The 22,656-nt window shown below is 32.8% G+C and overlaps 1 protein-coding gene across 1 annotated transcript; it reads left to right on the top strand.

The window, feature by feature from the left end:
• Nucleotides 1–669: 669 nt before the first annotated feature.
• Nucleotides 670–10,522, top strand: aux (cyclin-G-associated kinase). The gene is made up of 26 exons (XM_065352719.1): nt 670–1,073; nt 1,162–1,223; nt 1,291–1,350; nt 1,547–1,661; nt 1,726–1,865; nt 1,937–2,062; nt 2,135–2,360; nt 2,447–2,581; nt 2,647–2,764; nt 2,856–3,014; nt 3,089–3,299; nt 3,372–3,497; nt 3,984–4,117; nt 4,208–4,318; nt 4,391–4,496; nt 4,584–4,738; nt 4,820–5,010; nt 5,089–5,192; nt 5,282–5,704; nt 5,788–5,920; nt 6,005–6,118; nt 6,211–6,294; nt 6,377–6,543; nt 6,647–6,817; nt 9,423–9,626; nt 9,992–10,522. Exons 1-25 carry the CDS (start codon nt 944–946, stop codon nt 9,528–9,530), a joined length of 3,609 nt encoding a protein of 1,202 aa, XP_065208791.1. The 5' UTR covers nt 670–943; the 3' UTR covers nt 9,531–9,626; nt 9,992–10,522.
• Nucleotides 10,523–22,656: the final 12,134 nt, after the last annotated feature.

Below are 22,656 nucleotides of genomic sequence, written 5' to 3'. Positions count from 1 at the left end.
AATAGAGAGCGCTCGCGCATGCAACTTCGCGATTACGAAAACCTTGCGCACGGAAAATGTACATTTTTATAACGATAGTGCGAAGTCTTCCCTTTACTGTCTATATTATCAATACTGCTGCGACAGCATCACAGCGGAATTTTAGCGGAAATCAAATCAAGGTTCTCGAAATGAGACTCGGTTACAAATGGGTTTTATATACGTAAAGTGTCAAATGGCGTCGAATTTCGTTTCATTGTGTCATTTGAACCTCAATGAATGCTAATAATTAGTTTTTTCTGAATAATTACGTCGTTTTTGAGGCGATTTCAACAAGTTTTCGATGATTTTTGGATGTTTTGAGTGCTGGGATACCTGATGCGGTGTACCGTTACCTGAGCTACCATGGTCAATCTAGGTAGTCTTCAGGATTGATTTTCGTGATTGTTTTTCAAAAGTCTTATTTTGCCAAAATTTCCATAAAAAAGTGATTTTTCTAGCTTTTGAATATTTCTTTGATTTACTTAATCTCATTTTCATCCTAATTATTATGTAATTATTCCAAAAGTGTGCAATTATACCGAAAAAACGTCAAACACGCGTCGTATTTTTTGCGCAAATGTCGCCTTTGTTCATTTTCACAGAAACCGAAACACCCACGCATTGTGTACTTTGTGTTGTTGTCAAAGATAAAGGAGAAAAAAATTGATAATAGAAAATTTCTCAGTAAACAAATTTGCATTTTGCATTCATTTATTGGCAGTGGCAGCTGCTAATTTCGATGGAAATTTTCTTCATTAGTCATTCTCTCGGTGCACATGCATGAAACAATGTATCTGTAAACGTTTTTGAACTGGAAGAAACACTATTGAACATGAAGATCAGTTCGCTTTTGTGATCATCTTTCCTGGAATCGTAATCGTTCTTCGCTTGCCAACTCTTGAAGAAAATCGAGTGAAACACAATGACTGACTTCCTCTCATCAGCTTTCGGCTACCTGAGTAATTATTCGGAGCAAAGCAGTGGCGTATGTTTGAACGGGGTGACAGAAATTGCCAATTATAAACTACGTATTAAGAAAGTCATAGCTGAAGGTTAGTTTTTCTTATTCATGTTTTTACACGTGCGTATTTAATAATATGTTATACAAGTCGTGTTTAACTTTTGGTGCTAATGTTTCAGGTGGTTTTTCGACTATTTACGCTGCTCAAAGTTTAGATAATGGGAAAGTGTACGCTATTAAAGTACGTATGTGTTAAGTTGGTATAAAATATGCTGTTGAAATCTTTAATATGAATTATTTTTCCGTAGAGGATATTGGCCGGAGATGAAGAAGCGAATAGGAATGTTATGAAAGAAATCCAGATATTTGTATCCTTTTGTTTTTAATATAACGTAGTATAGGCTTTTATGTAAAATAGTACAAGAAAGCAGCTACTATAACAAAGTACCGTTAACAATACGTCGTTGTTGTTGTACCGTAGCTAATTGATTTGTAACGTGAAATACGCCAAGTGTAATTTATCGTACTACAGAATGAAATATTTTTCTTAATACATTAATTCAGCGAAAAGTATCAGGACATCCGAATATAGCGCAGTTTTTAGCTTCAGCGTTTACTGATAAAAGCTTATCAAATCATGGGCAATACGAATACTTGGTTTTAATGGAATTATGTCCTGGTAAGTTGGCGATCTGTTGCGATGAAATGGTCGGAATTCGGAAATTAATCTTGTGTCATTTCAGAGGGTACTCTGGTCGATATCGTAGCTTCGAAATCAGCTGTTCTTACTGTAGATGTTATCAGCATCCTGTATTATCAAGTTTGCTTGGCAGTACAACATTTGCACCAGCAGAATCCTCCCATAATTCATAGAGATCTGAAGGTATAAACACAACGTTGATGATTTTGTATGCATGATTCGATCTTTGTTTGTAATATTTTGGGTAATTTCAGTTGGAAAATTTCCTTTTGGGAGAAGACGGTAAATTGAAGTTGTGTGATTTTGGTAGCGCTACGACTGATGTTATAACACCCGATGAAAGCTGGTCAGCTCAAAGGAGAGCTCTTCTAGAGGATGATGTAAGGCTCTTGTTAGAAAATTAAGATCAATTCGAGCATCGAAGTTTGAATATGATTTATTCGCTTTCGCAGATAGCTCATTGCACTACGCCTATGTATCGAGCTCCCGAACAAGTGGATACGTGGAGTAATCACGAAATCGGTGTGCCATCGGATATCTGGGCGTTGGGATGTATTATGTATATGCTTTGTTTTAAAAAGCATCCGTTCGAAGATTCGGCTAAATTAGCTATTCTAAATGCCAACTACAACATTCCATCGAATGACGTCAAGCACAGAGTTTTTCATAATATTATTAGTAAGTTATCGATTTCTCGTTCGATTCCAACTAATGTTAAATGTAAAATGATATCATTTAATCGGTTATTGTTTTCTAATTTGCAGAGGGCTGTTTAAAAGAGAATCCTCGTACTAGATACAGTATTAATGATTTATTAGAACAAGTAGCGGTGATCGCTGAAACGACCGGATTCAAACTGAACGAACCGTTGAAAAAATGGAGTGATATTATTGGAAAAGGTTTGTAATCTGATAAGAACCTCAATTCCGAGTAATCGTTTTCTAACTGAAAGTATTTTTCGTAGAAGAGGAACTTGTTGAAAGCAACGCAGATATCTTAGACACAAATCAACAACAATCTAGTCAGTTACCATCACGTAAATTTAGTTCAACTCCGAGTCACGCTCCAGTTCCTCCTTCAAGGTACTATATAAAATCTGAACATGTATCGTTGTATCCTTGGAATGTTTTCGTTGCAGTTTTGATTTAATACACAATTTACGATGCGTTACAGAGAAGAAGCAATGCCGAGAAAATCTTCATCTTCGGGTCTGAGCGGCGGTGCTTTCGGTGGAGGTGGCAGTGGTCTGTTTTCTTCTTTGAAAGGAGGAGCCGGATCATTATTCAAGAATATCAAGGATACGTCCACGAAAATGGTTCAATCAGTGCAATCGTCAGTATTTTTGGTTCATCTGCAGTCGAAGTTTGGAGAAGTGAATATTTATCTCGATTATTTCACTGTTGCAGAAGCATGTCTAGATCTGGAGTCGATATATGTTACTTGACGTCTCGTTTGGCGGTCATGTCATATCCCGGTGAAGGTTTAGAACTTACAACGAATAGCAATTGCGCCGAAGATGTTCGTATACTATTAGAATCCAAGCATCATTCCACTCATTATTCGGTTTATAACGTATCTAGAAGATCGTACCCGAATACGAGAATAGGCAAAGGAAGAGTAAGATTGAAATTTACTCGAATAATTAATACTTTGATAGGCTGTGAACTAATTAGTGCTTTTTTTTCGCAGTTGGTCGATTGTAATTGGAATATTTCCCGACGAACTCCTTCGTTGTATTCTTTGTATAACGCTTGTCAAGATATGTATATGTTTCTGGAGACAGATAAACGTAATGTCTGCATTGTTAGTTGCATGGTAGGTATCTTTATTTATTTTATTATTGTGCTCAAGAGCTCAGCAGGAGCTTGGAATTTTTTAGTGGGTAAAACAGAGGAAACCTGTTCAACGTAGATCGATTGCGAAGTTAATTAATTTATCGGTTTCGGTACTAAGTAGTAAATCGAGGAGACGAAGGGGGGGGATTTCGGCGTGTTTTTGTTTACAAATTACTGGTGTGTGTATTTCATTAGAAGGAGGGATGGTGAAGCGAGGTTCTAGGTCTCTGATTTATATTTCATTGGGTTGTTAATGGTTTTTTTAGACTTATTTTTCGTTGATTTTATTTTGAGGGATTTTTTTTTTCAAAACTTAAACATTTCACGTTTGACCATTTCTTTAAATGATTCTATAAATTTCAAAATTTTTCATTTTTATTATTATTTTTTTTTTTTAGATGTCTCATAATTCATCTTGTATACATTTTCAATTTTATTACTGTGTGATTTTTTTTTCATATTCCAGGATGGTAAATCGAGTTCGGCTGTACTAGTTTCGGCATTCCTAATGTTCGTGGGTTTCGTCGCGAAACCCGAAGATGCCCTGCAAATGTTCGCTGTTAAAAGAACGCCACCTAATTTGCAGCCTTCTGAGATGAGGTAATTTTAAAATTTTGGTCAAATTGACGTGGATTGACCCGCCGATGAATTGTGCTAATCCTTGATCTATCATTTGTCATATTTTTACAGGTATTTGAAATATTTTTGTGAGATTTTGAAGAAATCTGCGGATCAGGGATGTTATCCGATTAAATTGACGTCTGTTACCTTGCAACCGGTTCCTTTGTTCAATAAGAATAAGTAATTTCATTCGTATAATTTCTAGTGATACGAGGAGATGGTGCAGTGACTTATTTTTTGTTGATTTTACAGAGATGGTTGCAGACCTTACGTTGAAATATATCAAGGCGAAGATAGAATTCTAACCACGCAACAAGAATACGAAAAAATGGTGCTATTTAACGTATCTCATGGAAAGGTACATTTTGAATGATGGGAAAAAAAAATCAAAAAATGGATCATCTGCGTATTTTATTTTTTAATCAATGTCATTTTGATACTTCAGGTGTCTCTGCCTTTGAACGTCAAAGTGATGGATGACGTTACAGTCATCGTATATCATTCTAGATATGTTCTGGGACGACCAACTGGCATAAAAATTCTTCAATATCAATTCCATACCACTTTCCTATCATCGGATAATTCCATAACGTGTTCCAAGTAAGCAATTCTGTCCAAAAAAGTCCCCCTCTTTGTTAGAAATATTTCTTTGAAATCAAATAATGGCGGTTAATTTCGCAGGAAAGATTTAGACGATTTGTCCGAAGGCGAATTCTATCAAACGGATAATTTCAACATCGTTTTAACTTTCGAAACACTGCAATCAGCTCGAACACGCGATTTACCTTGGGAAAATCATCTGAAAAATAAATACTCGCCGGATATTCTGTTCACGTCCAAGTTGGAAGCTGACGAATTAACAGATTCGTTCGGTTAGTTTTTTTTCATTTTATTTCATTTTCAATGATATTGTTTGGAAAAAAAATAATTTTGAAAACTTTCCTCTTCAGGAACTAAAGCTCAAGTTACCGAGAAAATGTCTCCGGCGCGACCTGCTCCGCCTAGACCGCCTCCGCCGGCCGGTGGTGATCCTCCAAGAAGACCTCCTCCACCGGTAAACACTTTTAGTTCATCATTTTTTTTGTTCGTGTTTTCAATTCCGAATTTCGACGTCTAATGATTTAATGTTTCTACGTGTTCTAGGATCAAATACATCGCCCTACCTTAGACGAACAAAACGCCGACTTATTAAATTTATCTCCGTCGCCTAAACCCGTTCCAAAAGCATCGGAACCCGTTAATATATTCAATTTAGACGACAATGCGGCCGGTTACGAGAAAAAATTACAAGATCAAGTTAATCTACTCGATATCAATACGTCGGATCCGTTAAACGATATATTTTCGGGCTCAGCTCCGGCTGCTTCTTCTGGTACAACGAAACAAAACGATGTTATGGATTTGCTAGGCGATTTGAATTCGTTTTCGGCTCCTACAGCAACGACAAATATACCTAATGTAACCGTACCTCCTGTTACTGTACCTCCGCCTTCTTCTGTCAACGATACGAAAAAGAAATCGAATGTGAATTTCGATCCGTTTGATTTTACCGGAAATATGTCTCAGGTGAGGAATCGAATCGGCGATGATGGGAGGGAAGAGGAAACAAAGAACGAGAAATGTGATTGTGAATTTTATTTGCATTTCAGGATACGTTATTCAGCTCGACGGCCTCTTCGAATGCATTTAATAGTAATAACGCCGGATTCCTGGGTAATATGACCAATATCCAGCGCAACGTTAGCACACCTAATCTTACGTCTGATCTCTTTAGTAATATTGGTAAGAGAATTGGTACCTATTTTACCGCAAAATCACCTTGTAAATTGAATGTTTTTTTGATTCCGATCGTGTGATTTCGCGCAGATAAACCAATGACCGGAAATACAACCGGTTTAGGTGCCGGAATATCATCCCAGAATCGTTCAACCGGGTACGGAGGAGCTCCACATTTCTCAAGCAATCCCATGTCTCCCGTTGGTAAGATTCTAATCGCCCTTCATCATCGATTCAAATTATTTTCTATACGAGAAAATTTTCATGCTTAAATCTCCCCCTTTTTCATTCCGCAGGTAGCCCAATCAAAACGATGAAGTCACCTATGGAACCCAACTACAACCGGTCTCATTTTGATAACATCATGAAAAACGATGCTGGTACGTGAATTGGACTCTTATTTTCCCTGCGTCGTGCGAAAATTCGTTTTATTTTACTTAATCGTTGGTGTTCTTTGTGCAGCGAATAACAAGCCGGAAAAAAGTAAAAGCGGCGAAGACATATTCGGTGACTTATTGGGCAGTCAAGGATACTCATTTACTAGCTCAAAGACCACCTCCGGTACGAGAACGATGAACGAAATGCGCAAAGTCGAAATGGCTAAAGAAATGGATCCCGATAAATTAAAGGTACACCTACGTTATTATTGGTCTTATACCAACGTAGAATAATAATTTCAAGCATTTAAAGTGTACGGAGTTGGTTTTCTTCACTGAGTGTTTTTGGTTGCAGGTTCATGAATGGAAGGAAGGCAAAAAGAAGAATATCAGAGCATTGTTATGCTCAATGCATACGATTCTGTGGCCAGGAGCTAATTGGCATTGCGAAATGCATCAGCTAATCACACCGGCTGATGTGAAAAAAGCGTATAGGAAAGCTTGCCTGACGGTGCATCCGGATAAGGTAAGCTGACTGTGTTCGATAGGGCATTTTTATCCCATTTTGAAAACTGAACGAGAGTCTAAAACATTAATTCACATCCGAAGCTGGGAAGTCAGAGTGTAGGATTTAAATTGTACTGATTTAAAAATTTGCAATATCCGATCTGAAATAACTAGAAGTGAAGTTTTGATGGATTTTAAAGGTTCTTTTTCGATTTTTGAGAAATGGATGGGGAAAGGGGTAATTTGTTGGAAAGGCCGTTTTTTTTTATTGATACATTTTTTCCAAATTTACAATAATTTCCTGGGATTCTCATTTTTCAGAAGTCGGTGAAAAAGAAAACGTAAGGGGTTCTTCATAATCACATAGTTTCAACTATTTTCTCTTCGTAATACGTATCTATCTGGAATTTAAAAAAGCACTAAAAATGTGGAATTCTTGAGCAATTTTAAAAAAACAAAACAAACTAATTAAAATAAAAGTAACTTGAAACAAATTCTGAACAAAAAATTCATTTTTATGTGACAAATTTCAAATTTGCAACAAATCAGAAGTATTTCATGAAACCCCAAAAGTTGAATTTTTTTTCTAATTAAAAATTTGGTGTTTGTAAAAAATATCTTCTGGTCAGTATTCTTCTTAAATACTTAATCCCGTTTTCAAAAAAAAAAAAAATCGAAAATTCCCCAAATTTGCAAAAAATGTTTGAAAATAATTTCCTGTTAAAATCCTTCTAGACAATCATGTTTTCAAAAAAAAAAAAATCGAAAATTCCTCAATTTTGTAGAAAATGTTTATAATTTCCTGTCAGAATCCTTCCAGATTACCCTATTTTCAAATGAAAATTTCCCTCACCCCTCAAACAATGTTGAATTCCTTGTTTGGAGGCTCCCAGTCTCTAAAAAAAAATTTATTCATCGTCAAGTTTGAACTTTACATAACCCTATTTCATAGAAAAAACCTCCCTCGGTGTCCCAAGCAGTGTTTTTTTTGTTCAGATAGGAAAAAAGGCAATGGATGACAATTTTTGATTTCTGTCTCTAAATTTATTTGAACATTCCTCTTCTTTTTTAAAAAAAATCATTTTTTCGAAGGAGCTCAAGTTACACTTTTTAATTTCATGGAGAAAGAGGTTTCTTGAATCCACTTTCCCTGAACCACATCCCGAATGCACAGAGGTGGGGGAAAGTGCTGGTTTTGCTTAAATTGCTTGAAAAGGCTTGTTTTTTTTCTTGGTAAATGTTTCCAAGAAATTTTATTTTTTACTGAAACTGCGAAAAAAAATCTTGATTTTTTAAATCAAAATTACCAAGAAAAACCTGTTTGTTGCCTAAATTGCAGAAAACCATTTTTTTTTTGGTCAAAATTTCCATTTTTTTGTCAAAGTTGCAAAAATTTTTATCATTTTGTAAAAATTGTAAAAAAATCATAATGTTTTATCAAAGTTGCTAAAAATCCTGCTTTTTCAACCAAAAATTGCTGAAAAGTTCTATTTTTCTGCCAAAATTCGAGAAAATGTCTTTTTTTGGTCAAAATCTCAAAAAAAAAACGTGCTGTTTTGTTCGCAAAAAAGTGGATTTTTTGTCAAAATTGCAAAAAGAAAATAAATTTTTTATTGTAAGTACCAAAAAATCTCAATTTTTTTTCCAAAATTGCTAAAAATCCTACTTTTGTGTAAAAGTTGTAAAAAAAGACATAATTTTTGCCAAAATCCCAAAAACACCAGCTGTTTTTTTCTTGTCGCAATTTGCATAAAACTCTTGTTTAAGGAATGGTAATTTGAGGAGTATTAATTCGGGAAATTAGATTCGAAAATTCAGTCAAAATTATTGAATGAAGCTTTTCTGACCAAAATTGACGAAATTCAAAATTTACTATGTAAACTTTTTATAAAAACGTGTACAATTTTAATTTTTTCCATATTTTTTGTGGGAGGGGGGGTTCCTGGCTTGACTTAATTTCAAATTAAAAGGCTAAAATTCATAGAGAATGTTTTTTTTAGGGATAATAGCTGAAAAGAAGTCTCCTCCCAGCTTCCAAATTGAAAAAAAAAGAAGTGAAAATGTGATGTGACACACAACTGATTCCTATTTGGGGGGGGGGGTGTGTCAGGTAATTAAAAATTGAGATCGGTGTATCTAAAAAATTCAATCAATTTTGTATTTGTTTTTTTATTCAAAATTTAAGAGCTGAGAGGGCACTGAGGGTTGGGATTAGTACAAATTGGTTCGAATTCAGGAATAAGCCTGGTTCAGAAAATACCCAATTTTTCAACAAAAAAAAAGATTCAAAATGTTGGAAATTTGCATATACGTCAATTTTTTTTTTTTTAAATATCGATTTTTGTGTTGTACCTTCTCCAATTCCATCCCCAAAATTTAGTCCTCTCAAATCATCTTTCTCCTCTACACTTTAGAAGACTTCATCAAATGCCCCAATACAATTTTTCCAGTTCCGACTTTTGACTCGACATAATCATATTGTCGACTGCTTTGGATGTGCCTTGCATTATGGAAATAATTTTACTTCGTTCTTTTCCCCCTACAAAACTCCGATTTTTTTAAACGAATTGATCTCGCCTCGTTATCTAAATTAATCATAGCGTGTTTTCTTTTTCTCCTTCCAGCAAATCGGTACACCGAACGAAGCTCTAGCCAAATTAATCTTCACCGAATTGAACACAGCTTGGAGCGAATTCGAAAACGATGCTAGTCAACAAAGTGCATTTCGTTAATACAGTATATTTCCATATAGTCCGTATGAATTATTATCCTACATACCTAAAGATAACGATGACGACTACGACAGAAGACAGAATATCCTACATAAGGTAAATATCATGGCCATCAAGTGTGACCTTTAATTGACATTAGTTACGATTATTACCGCGGTGGACAGAACACACACGAAAAAAAAATAGGCCTTGGAGGAGTTCAATTTTCTCGACTGTGTAGAGCCTATGGCGAGGAATTAGGTACTGGGTAGGTGTTAACTGACCCGAATTAGTATAAAAATAGTGCGCGTTAAAAAATAATATTATCAAGACGATTACTCATTCTATTCATTTTACTATAGTTGAGACACCTGAAAAATGTAAACAAATATGCAATCAACCGATGAGACGATAACATAATGCACTTTTTAAGAGATAGCCGTTGGTTTTTTTTGGTCGATTTGATTGGTCTGTTGTTTCAGACACCGCTGACGTATTACGCTTTTTGTGATATTTACCGACATGGCGCAGGACGACAGCGATCATATGGAAGAGGTGACTCGTTAAAAGACAGAAGGCTGTGAGAATTTTGGCGGTATTTTAGCCGTATTTAATGTACTACTAGTAGGTCCTCCAGAGATACCGAGGTACATTTCCTCTCAACACCGCTTCCATTATTTATCTGTACCAATGTACAACTGGCTCAACTCAATAGCAACGAGCGACGTGATGCCAACTTCCTATAGCGTTTGAAGAATACTACTTGTACCTACTTTACTTATCTACATTCTACATATTGTACGAACAAAAACTAGGGTTATCCATTTTTTGCTTCTTCATTGATTCATCTGGCTCCCATTTACTCTATACGGTATACGTATATACGTAATAATGTGTATTTTAATATCTCTTATACTGTGTACAAATTTACATACATATTATCCCCGGTAGTGTATATATGATCGAGATAACTACTGCTCGATCAATTCTAATCATATTGGTTTTATTATTTTTTTCTCCTCTCTTTATTTATACCTACGTACCTACAATATAGGTTTAAATATTTGTTTGAAAAAAGAGCGTAATTTTTTCACGTATTATTGGTCATTGAAAGGATGTCAAATGGGCTGAGGCTGAGGCTGAGTGATTATTTATACTCGTATTATTGATAACAATACACCATACAGTAATACCCGTAATGTTCAACCTTGTGGAGTTTGGAACTCTGGTTTAGTGGATTGGTAGTATCTCACACAATCTCAACGCAAAGATGCACAATATGTGATATGGGCTCGAATGGAATGTCGCCATATCTAAAATATTACTCATTTCGGATATAATTATTATTATTATTATGATCGGTGCGGTGAACTTGGTACTTTACAATGTGTTGATGTGTGAAAGCGACAACCTTTTAATTGGATGCGGTATCGTTAGCTGTACCGGTGATAAGTGTGATAAGAGATGAAAAATGTTTACGATTATGTTCGTGTGATAATTTACGGTGGTTTTTGGGTATTTGTATCGGTTGAACGTTGTGAAAAAATGACCCCTCGTGTTTGGATTTAATTCTTTTGGTTGAGAGACCCGTCCGGTTGTTCACATTTTAGCTCCACGGTCACAAAAGTCAAGGTGCTGCAAATTTTCTCGAGTGTCTGAAAATAAAGGGATTTATTGGCTGGTTTTGGGAAAAAAATTTAATACTAGCCATATTTTCATTTTCACGACTTGAACGAGTTCTTTTTTGACGTGAGTAACCAAAATGACATTTTTAAGGTAAAATTTTGAAGTCAACTTTTGAGTTCAATACCCGAAATTATATTTTTAAGGAGTACATTTTTTATTAAAAATTTTATAAATTCGAAAAAAAAATTGATGAGACAGCTACAATTACTCCACTTTTTGAAAAACTTGCAAAAAATTCAAATTAAGAGATAGGTCTGAGGTACCTTTAGATTTGGGAATAATTTTTTCTGGATGCATATTTTCGAGATAGGTTGTTTCATTTTTCAGGCTAAAACTTATTTTTCTCATTCCGAACTCGAAAATCGCAAATGAGTCGATTTCCGGTGTTCGATTAATCGATTTTTAATTATGATCAAGTTTTGATCAGGAAATTCGTTTTTGAGACTAAAGTATTGATTTTTTCAACTTGAGCATAATCGATAATAAGTAATCGAAAATCGCAAATAAATCGATTTGTAAGGTTCAATTAATCGATTTTTGATCAGAAAATCATTTTAAAAACCGATTTCTCATTTCAAAACTCAAAAAAATCGCAAATGAGTCGATTTTTGGGGTTCGATTAATCGATTTTTAATTATGATCAATAATTTTTGATGAGGATCGAAATTCATTTTTGAGGCTGAAATATCGATTTTTTTAACATGAACATAATCGAAAACCTCTAATAAATCGATTTATGGGGTTCGATTAATCAATATTCGATCATAATAGATTTTTGATCAAAAAATTCATTTTTACGGCTAAAATCGATTCTTCATTTTAAACTCGAAAATCGCAAATGAGTCGATTTCCGGTGTTCGATTAATCGATTTTTAATTTCGGTCAATTTTTGATCAGGAAATTCATTTTTGAGGCTAAAATAATATTGATTTTTTCAACCTGAGCATAATCGATAATAAGTAATCGAAAATCGCAAATAAATCGATTTGTAAGGTTCAATTAATCGATTTTTGATCAGAAAATCATTTTAAAAACCGATTTCTCATTTCAAAACTCAAAAAAATCGCAAATGAGTCGATTTTTGGGGTTCGATTAATCGATTTTTAATTATGATCAATTTTTGATGAGGATCGAAATTCATTTTTGAGGCTGAAATATCGATTTTTTTAACATGAACATAATCGAAAACCTCTAATAAATCGATTTATGGGGTTCGATTAATCAATATTCGATCATAATAGATTTTTGACCAAAAAATTCATTTTTACGGCTAAAATCGATTCCTCATTTTAAACTCGAAAATCGCGAATGAATCGATTTCTGGGGTTTGATTAATGTATTTTCATGATCAATGTTTGATCAGGAAATTCATTTTTGAGGTTAAAATATTGATTTTTCATTTAGAACATGATCGATTCTATGAAATCGAAAATCGCAAATGAGTCGATTTCCGGTGTTCGATTAATCGATTTTTAATTTCGGTCAATTTTTGATCAGGAAATTCATTTTTGAGGTTAAAATATTGATTTTTTCAACTTGAACATAATCGATGATAAGTTATCAAAAATGGTAAATAAATCGATTTATGGGGTTCAATTAATCGATTTTTGATCAGAAAATTCATTTTTAAAACCGATTTCTCATTTCAACCTCTAAAAAATCGTAAATGAATCGATTTCCGGGGTTCGATTGATCGATTTTCAATTATGATCAATGTTTGATCGGGAAATTCATTTTTGAGGTTAAAATATTGATTTTTCATTTTGAACATTATCGATTCTATGAAATCGAAAATCGCAAATAAATCGATTCATGGGGTTCGATTAATCGATTTTCGATCAAAAAATTCATTTTTCAGGCAAAAACTGATTTTTCATTTCTAACTCCAAAATCGCAGATGAGTCGATTTCCGGGGTTCGATTAATCGATTTTCGATCAAGATCGATTTTTAATCTTTTTAATCAGGAGGTCTACTTTCAACCCTTACTACTGATGCCCTGATTCGGCAATTTTTTTCCCAGAAATACAGAAATGGATAATTTAGAGACAGCGAGGGACATTTGGGACTCACAGTGAGTGGAAAGAGACGTAGAGGGGCTTGAAACGTTCCAAAATTTAACAAATCAGCTCTTTATTCATTTTCAAACAATTTCTAAGTCTTCATTTTCAGTTTTTGAAACGATTTTTCAGATTTAAAAAAAAAAAGTTTTTAATCCTTTTTATTAGAGTTTACACATTTTATTTTATGTTTTTGGTTCCAAGTTTTTAGTTTCATTTTCAGTTAATACGATTCTATTTTATGGTTTTTCAATTCCATTTTCAGGATGTTTGACTTCATTTTCAGTTTCTACGTAATTTCATTCTCAGAATCCTCAGTTTTATTTTGAGTTTTTGATTTTCTTTATGGAGTTTTCAATTTTATAGTTTTCAATTTTACGTTCAAAATTTTCAGTTTCACTTTCTGCAGTTTTCCCTTTTTCATCGTAACTTTTCGATTTTATTTTCATTGTTCAGTTTTAATTACAGATTCTTCAATTCAATTTTTAGTTTTTGAGTTCATTTTTATTTTATTTTATTGTGTAAAACACTGAAAGTGATAATATCCTCTATTCCTTCATTTTTCATTTTTTTTTTTTGGGTTTTATTTTCAGTTTTTGATTCTTTTTTTTTTAAAGTTCGGAAATTTAATTCTGTGTTTTAGGTTTGAGGTTCAGGATCAGTTTCAAATTTTACGTATGTTGAGAGTTATCGGTTTTATTTTGAGTTTTTGATATTATTTTTCGAGTTTTCAATTTTATTTCATGTTTTTGATTTTGCGTTCAGAATTTTTAATTTCACTTTCAGTTTTCAATTTTATTTTCATATTTCATTTCAGAATTTTCAATTCAATTTTCGGTTGTGCGATTTTATTTTTTTTATGGCTATTTTTTCATTCAGCTTAAAATTTTATTTATTAGAAAACTTTAGTTTTATTTGCACATTTTTCTCGATCTCATTTTAGATCACAGCTACTCCACACTTAGCAACTAACGAAAGCTTTGCTTAGCCGACTATTTTTTGATTTTTTTTTCAACGTTGGGCGCCATAAATAGGGAGACCAAAATTTTTGGAAGAAGGCGGGGGCAGGAAAGCTTTTTACTTGAACAGGCTATTGCTTGAGTGAATTCTGCTATTAAAATTGAGAATTTTCATTGCAATATTTTAGTGTCAGGTTCCTTTGATTTTTTTCTGATGAGCTGGGAGTGGGGAGTTCCCAGCAACGATTTTTTTAGGCCTAGTGTGAAATAAAAACGCAATGAATTTTTTCCAATGAAATTTTGTAAACTGTTTGGAAATTCAGAAGTTGATTTCGTACCTATGAAAATATCAAAATTTGATCAACCTGAAGCAGAAAAACTAAAATTTTGATTATAAGTACGAGTGCACATTTTTATTTTTCATTTTTGACTTCCTAATTTGTTCGATCACAATTTCAAATCGTTCTAAAACCTTCAAATAAGTAAACATTTTCCATTTTTTTAAGAATTCCATGAACAAAGAGTTTGTTATTTTCTCAAAATGAAAATTGAAAATTCATGCTACATTCTTGATTTTTGTAGTAATTTTTCATGCCACAAGGCCCCTCTTCCACCTTGTCTTGGTTGACAGTTTCATGCTGATGAGTATTCTGCATTTTCTCAGTCGATCAATTGGGGGAAAGGGGGAGGGGATGTGAAGAGCTGAAATTTGAATTGACAGCATTTTATTTTTTACACTGTCCAGATTGATTTGTGCCAGTTTCAAGTCCTCTTACAGCTCCTCCTGTTGTTTCCACAGACTGAAAACAGAAATTAAACTAAATTCCAGTTCTTTACTCATCAAAAACAAGATTCAATTCTGATAATTTTCATGAATCATAATTCATAAACATGGAAAATTTTAAAAATTTCCAAATGCACAAAATTTTTAAAAATCACATTTCGATTTATTTATTTGGGCGGGGAGGGAAAAAATGGGAGTGTCGCAGGGTATTTCTCTACCGCTTTAATACGTTTCTCGTCAGTCATATTATACAAGAAAGATGAAGAAAATCTCTGAAAACAAATCTACGTTGTCGTTATAATCCAAAAATTCCAACTTATACGTACCCTAAGAACTTCGCAAATAAGTACATATAATTTTAGTACACAAAGACCGCACAGTATAAACCTAATTCCGTTTATTAGACGAAGAGCTTTCACGTACGTGAAGGAAAAAATGAGACAAAATAGAGGAAGAAGAGAGAGAGAGACGGTAAAAGCTCAATAGCTTCACGTTCTCGTACGTACTACAACGTAGAAGATATCTATTTGTATATGTTTTTCGCGTAATGAACGCCTTTTCATGTCACACTTCGCATATTGTAGCCCGGTATATACGTAAACGACGAGTGGGCGAAAATTTAACAATTTCTGTTCTCCGAGGCAACAGAAGTTGGGGGGAGGAGAAGAAGTTGAGCTTTTGAGAAATGTATAACTTTGACAAGTCTCAGCAGCGAAAACGTTTAATCTTATGGAGAATTTCAAAAGGTTTTACGTTTTGCGAATTCATTATGTACGTTATGAAAATTCCATTCGTCGTCGTCGAAGACCGAGGAGAGATTTTAGATTTATAATTCTTAAAGCATCGCGTATCGCTGTAAAGCTCGCAATTCGTCGTTTTCTCGGTACGTTTTTCTTTTTACGTCGTACTATTAATGTATTTAAATCTAATTTCACCGCTCCCTATACCAGTTATAAGTACTGCAGTTAAATGGTGAAAAATTAAATAAAAATTTCATTTCGTCAGAGTATAAGTAAATTTTAACCCAAAAAAATCGCGTAACCTCAACGAAAAGAATTAACCCTACGAATATAAGTACATAATTCAGTCGGCCGGGTCGGGTATTGAAAAAAGTAAATGAGATCAGGGGTTGGTAAAGGTTGGTCGAATGAAAATTTTAATATACGCGAAAGTTTGCCTTTATCGAGAATGCAAACTTTTCATTTAAATATTTATATTATTCGCTTTTGAAAACCTTTTCTTTCCACTTCTTCCGCGTACGTAGGCTACGCTTCGGCGAAATATAATTTTTAATGCTTTTCAGTATTTCCCAAACTGCGCGTCAGGGATGATTTAAAATTCATCTTTCAATTACCCTTCTCTGTGCTTCTTTACACGTAAATTCGAAATGTTTACCGAGATGGATTTTCTCAATACGATGATTTTTTTTCCTATCTGTATTTTTTTTTCGCCGAAGATAACCTTTTTTTTTCGCCCTTTCTCCTGATGTGATGTGAATTAGGGGTATCTAAAATAGGACGAGAAAACGGTTCGTTATTTTTTCATTATAAGGGCTAATTTACGTACAAATCGCCTAGTTTTATTTTTACATTAATGTACGCTTGGTTTTCTTCCATAAAGTTTCAATTTAGAATGGATGGCAGAGAGAGAGGATAGAAGGAAGGCGGGGGTACCGGGGTACGGACATTTTCAAAGCACAGCAGTTTGATCTCGTAGATTACAAAGACTTAAGAATAAATTGCGTTGTAAAATCTATAAAACTAAACGATTGTAGGAGTAGATATACGAAGGTATAGCGAAAATTGCTGTAAAAAGCACAGTGGTTTTCAAAACGACTATTAGATTCGATTATCAGATTTTCGAGCGAGGAGTGAATGTTATTTTAGAATTCCAAAAACGTCGACGTATTCGACTAGAAGCGAATTAACTTCGAATACGAGCTATTTTTAGTTTAAAGGGTTATCTGCATGGATATTATAAAATGAAACAATTTGCCTTTTTTGAAACCGAAATTCGAGAAATTTCAAGTACAGAATAGGAAGAAAATCGCTTCGAAACATCGCCTAATTTCTCCGAGTATTCGAGGTTTCTGAAAAATCACGAAATACGCTAAAAATACCTCAGGGGTTTCCAAATGCATATAATGAACTTTCAAAATGTGTTTTTACAAAAGCGAATTATGAATGAAATTTCCGCATCAGTTCGCCATTTGGGAACATTTCATTTTCGGAAGGGAAGGAAGAGGGGGAAGGGCAGGGCATGGCGGAAGGAAAATCATTCAATTGAATTATTCAGATAATGAGATGAAAAGCAAATTTGTGGGTGTTGAAATTTTGTTCGTTCTAATAACGAATCAACGACTGCGAAAAAGGAGAGTGACATTTTTCCAAAAGGTAGTAAATTCATTCATGAGGTTCTCAATTGAAGAATTTAGATACTAAAAAGGAAATTAATGAAAATAAAATTGAAAATTCTAAAAATCAAATTGAAAATTCTAAAAATCAAATTGAAAATTCTGAAAATGAATACAAACCTAATAGAACCAAAAACTCAAAATGAAGTCGAACTGATTTTGAAATTGAAAATCCTGAACATTCAATCAAAAACTCTAAAAATTGAGTCTAAAACTGAAAACTCAGAAAATAAACTTATGAGAAGTGAAAATAAAATTGGAAATACCGAAAATGAAACCATAGACTAAAAATTAGATCGAAAGTGGTGAAGGTGATAAAATATCGAGAACTGAAACTGAAATAGAAAATTTTAAATGCATATAGAATCAAAAACATAAAATAAAATATTGAAAACTAAAAAAATAAAATCAAAAACTTCGAAAATGAAACACAAGGTTAGGTACTGAAAATGAAACCAAAAACTAAAAATGAAATCAAAGATTGATTGTAAAGAATTGAAAACTGTACTTAGTTGAAATCGAAAGTTTGAAAACTTTTGCTTGAAAACTCCAAATAACATAAAATAAAATTGAAAACTAAAAAAAAAAAAAAAATCAAAAACTCCGAAAATGAAACACAAGGGTAGGCACTGAAAATGAAACCAAAAACTAAAACAGAAATCAAAAATTGATTGTAAAGAATTGAAAACTGTACTTAGTTGAAATCGAAAGTTTAAAAATTTTTGAGTGAAAACTCCAAATAAAATAAAAAATTGATAATGAAAAAAAAATGTTTTGCGTAAATGAAATCTTGAACTGAATACAAAATGGAAAATTCTGAGAATGTAATGGAAACTCGAATTGTAAAGTAAGAAACTCTAAAAAATGAATAAAATGAAAAATTTAATCAAAAATTTTGAAAATAAAATGAAAAAGTAAAAAACAGGAAGTGGAAAACTTTGAAAATGGAACTAAATTTAGAAGAAATTAAGTTTTGCCCATAAATTAAAAATTTTAAAAAATCCCCGAATTTTGCTTCTCACTTTGTTTTTGTTTTTTTATTTAATTTTCAACAGAAAGGACTTAAAATCTGAAAGATTTTTTCTCGAAAAGTGGACTATAGAATTTTAACCCAGAAATAGAGAATTTCCAAATTTGTACTGCATTGTTTTTTAGTTCTGATGATAATTTCTTTAAATTCACCCCTCCCCCTCCTTTCCGCTAGCTTTGCACAAAATTTTCAAAATGAGCGACCCCTCCCCTCCCACTTTTTGGCCCCTACCGACATGTTTCCAGCACTTCACGAAATGCCGATCATTTAGGATGATTTTTCAATTTTTTGTCGATTTTTTAATCTTACGTAGTTAGGGTGTAATAATCTAGTAATTATAAACACAAAAAAAAAAAAAAAATTGAGAAGTTTTTGAATAAATTTCTTCACAGTTTGAGTAGTTTTTTGGATACATAGAGAAGAATTTTTCTGATTTTGAATCCATTTTGCCTACTAAATGTTTTTGGCGAATTTTTTTATCTACTTTTTACCGACTTTGCCGGAAACGGAAAAGTAAGGTATTGTATTTGTCATGATGGTTGAGGAATTGGGTGGGGGTGGGTTTTCTTGAGGTTTTGGAGTGTGCTGATCACGATAAGACATATGGCGCAAAACGAGATAAGTTTATATATATATTTATTTATTTATATATTTATAAGTTTATATATCAATTTATGTATAAATTTGTGTCACGCTGAACTCAAAAGCTCCGAACTTTAAGTGGAAACTGATGATGGCAAAATATTGCTTTGATACTGAACTAGAGAAATTTTTAATTTGGTCGAAATCGATTCAGCCGTTTACGAGATATGAACGTTTAAGTGTGTTTCAACGTTATGGATAAGCAGAAATTTGTGTAAACCCTTATATCTCGCAAACGGCTCACCCCCAACAAACAGATGGGGTGGTTAGGGTGTGTAGGTTGCAGATTGGTACGCCGAAGGTCGGGTGTTCGAATCCCGCGCGAGTCAAGAGGAGAAAATTTTTTGTTGATTTTTTTGTTAATTTTTTTGTTAATTTTATCCGTCCAAAATTTTTTTGCCATAAAAAATCAAAATTTTTCAAAAATTTCTAGTGTAATTTTTGTTTTAACAAAAAACATTAAGTTTTTGGTAAATAGCCAGTGAATTTTGATAATTTTTTTTTTTTTTTGTTAATTAATAGTAATTTTTAGTACCTAAATAAAATGATTAGTTATTTTTGGTGAATTACTCGTAATTAAAGTTGGTCGAAAATTTTGGTAAATTGCTTGGGTAATTTTTGGTAAATTGGTAAAAACCTTTGACAGTAAATTACTGGGGTAATTAAAATTCGGTAAAAAATTGGTAAATTAGTGAGGAAATGTCTCGTAAATTACTGAGGTGAATGTTGGTAAATTGCTGGGGTAATTTTTGGTAAAATGGAAAATTGGTAAATTAGTGGGTAATGTCTGGTAAATTACTGAGGTAAATGTTAGTAAATTGCTGGGGTAATTTTTGGTAAATTCGTAAATTTTGGTAAAGTCGTAAATTTTGGTAAATTAATAAATTTGGGTAAATTCGTAAATTTTGGTAAATTCGTAAATTTTGGTAAATCGGTAAATTTGGGTAAATCGGTAAATTTGGGTAAATCGGTAAATTTAGGTAAATTTTGGTAAATAGGTAAATTTTGGTAAATTGGTAAATTTTAGTAAATTGGTAAATTTTGGTAAATTGGTAAATTTTAGTAAATTGGTAAATTTTGGTAAATTGGTAAATATTGGTAAAATGTTAAATTTTGGTAAATTGATAAATTTTGATAAATTCGTAAATTTTAGTAAATTGGTAAATTTTGGTAAATCGGTAAATTTTGGTAAATCGGTAAATTTTGGTAAATTGGTAAATATTGGTAAATTGGTAAATTTTGGTAAATTGGTAAATTTTGGTAAATTGGTAAATTTTGGTAAATTGGTAAATTTCGGTAAATTTCGGTAAATAGGTAAATTTTGGTAAATAGGTAAATTTCAGTAAATAGGTAAATTTCGGTAAATAGGTAAATTTTGGTAAATAGGTAAATTGGTAAATTTTGGTAAATTGGTAAATTTTGGTAAATAGCTAAATTTCGGTAAATTGGTAAATTTCGGTAATAATTTTGTTTTTTGTCAACAATTTTCCTGATATATTATTCCACTTGTAATATGACGGTTACGTCTTCATAAGTACGCTAATTTTTATTTGAAAATCAATTTCATAAAAGTGTAATATGATGGCTACTTATGATTGACTATTTTATTTTGTCGATGTTTTCGACTTTTCGTATTCATTAAATCGGTAAATTTGGGTACTTCCGCGCATTTTGATAAATTGGTAAATTTTTACGTAATGTCTGGTAAATTACTGATATAAATGTTGGTAAATTACTGGGGTATATTTAGAGCAAAGTCGGTTGATCTTGCGAACTGCGCAAGATGTTTTTGTTTTTACTTTGATTGGGTTCTTAGTTCTTACATTCTTGAACAATTTTGGAAAATTACTTGAATGAATTTTCATTTTTTTTCAAAATAATTTATTGTGTAATCTTTATAATCAATTTTGCTGGTATTAGGATTTCAAAAACATTTTCTGATTTTGATTGGATTCATTAACGATTTTGAAAAAATAACTCTTGCTTCTCAGTTTTTACTATTTATTAGTGCAAAGCTTTTCAAACACCAAGTGATCATTACCAAATTTGTCAAAAGCTCCTGTTTTCTGTCTGAAGCGTCATAAAAAGTCATGTTTATGGCAAAATTTCCATAAAAGACCTTATTTCTTTGTCAAAATTGTTAGAAAATCCCATTTTCCCAAAAATTGTCAAAAAATCCAACTTTTTTCCAAAATTGTCAAAAAATTCCATTTTTTTCAAAAATTGTCAGAAAATCCAATTTTTTTCCAAAACTGTCAGAAAATTTCACTTTTTCCATTTCCAAGTTTTGTCAAGTGACTTAAGCCTGATGATGGAACACTTAGCTTTGAACTATAATGAAAAGTAAAAACTGAGAAGCAAGAGTTTATTTTTTCCTAATTTTACAACTTCTCGCTAAAAGGTTCCTTTTTTACCTTTAACGATTCTGAATCAATTTTAAGACGGTTTTTCGATTTGAATTTTGTGAATAATTCTATGAAATTTTTTGTCATTATTTCTTGTCAGATCGCATAAAATTTTCTTTGATGATTTTTTTTTTGAAATGCAGGGGAAATGGTTGAGAGGTGGTAGCCACCTACTTTTGTTTTGAAGTGTATTTTAATAAGTACCGTGGGACTACCAGTTTAGCCGAGCTAACAGATAATGCACGCCATCTGTTAGCAGAATCAAAAAGCTGAAACTGGTTCGAGCGTCTATAGAGGTCAACACTGAGGAGCTCAGGGTCTCTAAACTACCCGGCTAGCTCCAAGGTGCTTGTGTAGATGTCACTAGAAAGCAACGGGAAACTACTAGTGGAAGCTCGAAACAACGTCGATTCCCTAGAATAATCGCAGTGGCAATAGGCATACGCCTCAACCCTGTTAGGTTACCACAAAAATGCGATTTCCAATGTCCTGTAAAGGATAAGGAACGACGACGACGACTCATCGATAATAAATAGGTAATTCTCAAACTGTGTTTTTTGAAAAACATTGCTTTTTATTTTCAAGCTAAAATTGGGATAATCTTCATCTTGGAATCAAATCTTGAGCTGTCCAAATCAGTTTTTTGATTTTTAAGAAATTTTTTTAGAAAAATTGCTGAAATAGCTCATTATTATTGCCATTGTAATTTTTACAAAAAAAGAAAGTTGAAAAATTTGAAAATTGATTAGGTACCTAGTTATTAAATTTGACTACCCCTCGACAAATTACGACCACTTCTAAGTCGATCTAAACCCTACACCAAATGTCAACTTTTCTCCAGTGCATTGGACTCGCTTCATAAGGAATTCAATTTTCAGATTATCATCTCAAAATTCACTGTAATTTTCAAAAATTCTCAAAATCAAGTTTGAGTGCTTAAAATTAGGTTCTGAGGAATAAACAATATTTCAGCTCATTTGGAGTCGATAAGTTGAAAAAATTCCTCGTAAGACCAGATCAAATTCACCTATGATTATTTTTCAATTTTCAAAAGCATTTCCAGAAAAACACGTGTTTTAATTTTTTAAATTTCCAATTTAATTTCCACTACGTACAAGAAAATGCAGCCACAGGTTGTGCATCAAAATTCGATGTCGTTGTTCGAAGTTG

Source organism: Planococcus citri, chromosome 2 (genome assembly GCF_950023065.1).
Source record: "Planococcus citri chromosome 2, ihPlaCitr1.1, whole genome shotgun sequence".
Taxonomy (NCBI): Eukaryota; Metazoa; Arthropoda; class Insecta; order Hemiptera; family Pseudococcidae; genus Planococcus; species Planococcus citri.
This window is presented reverse-complemented; position numbering and strand designations above follow the sequence as displayed.

Excerpts from the sequence above, each read along its gene's own strand:
- aux (XM_065352719.1), top strand. The coding sequence starts at position 944 with ATGACTGACTTCCTCTCATCAGCTTTCGGCTACCTGAGTAATTATTCG. Across the intron at positions 4,739-4,819 it reads AATTCCATAACGTGTTCCAA|GAAAGATTTAGACGATTTGT; the intron begins GTAAGCAATTCT and ends TTAATTTCGCAG. Across the intron at positions 6,818-9,422 it reads TGACGGTGCATCCGGATAAG|CAAATCGGTACACCGAACGA; the intron begins GTAAGCTGACTG and ends TTCTCCTTCCAG.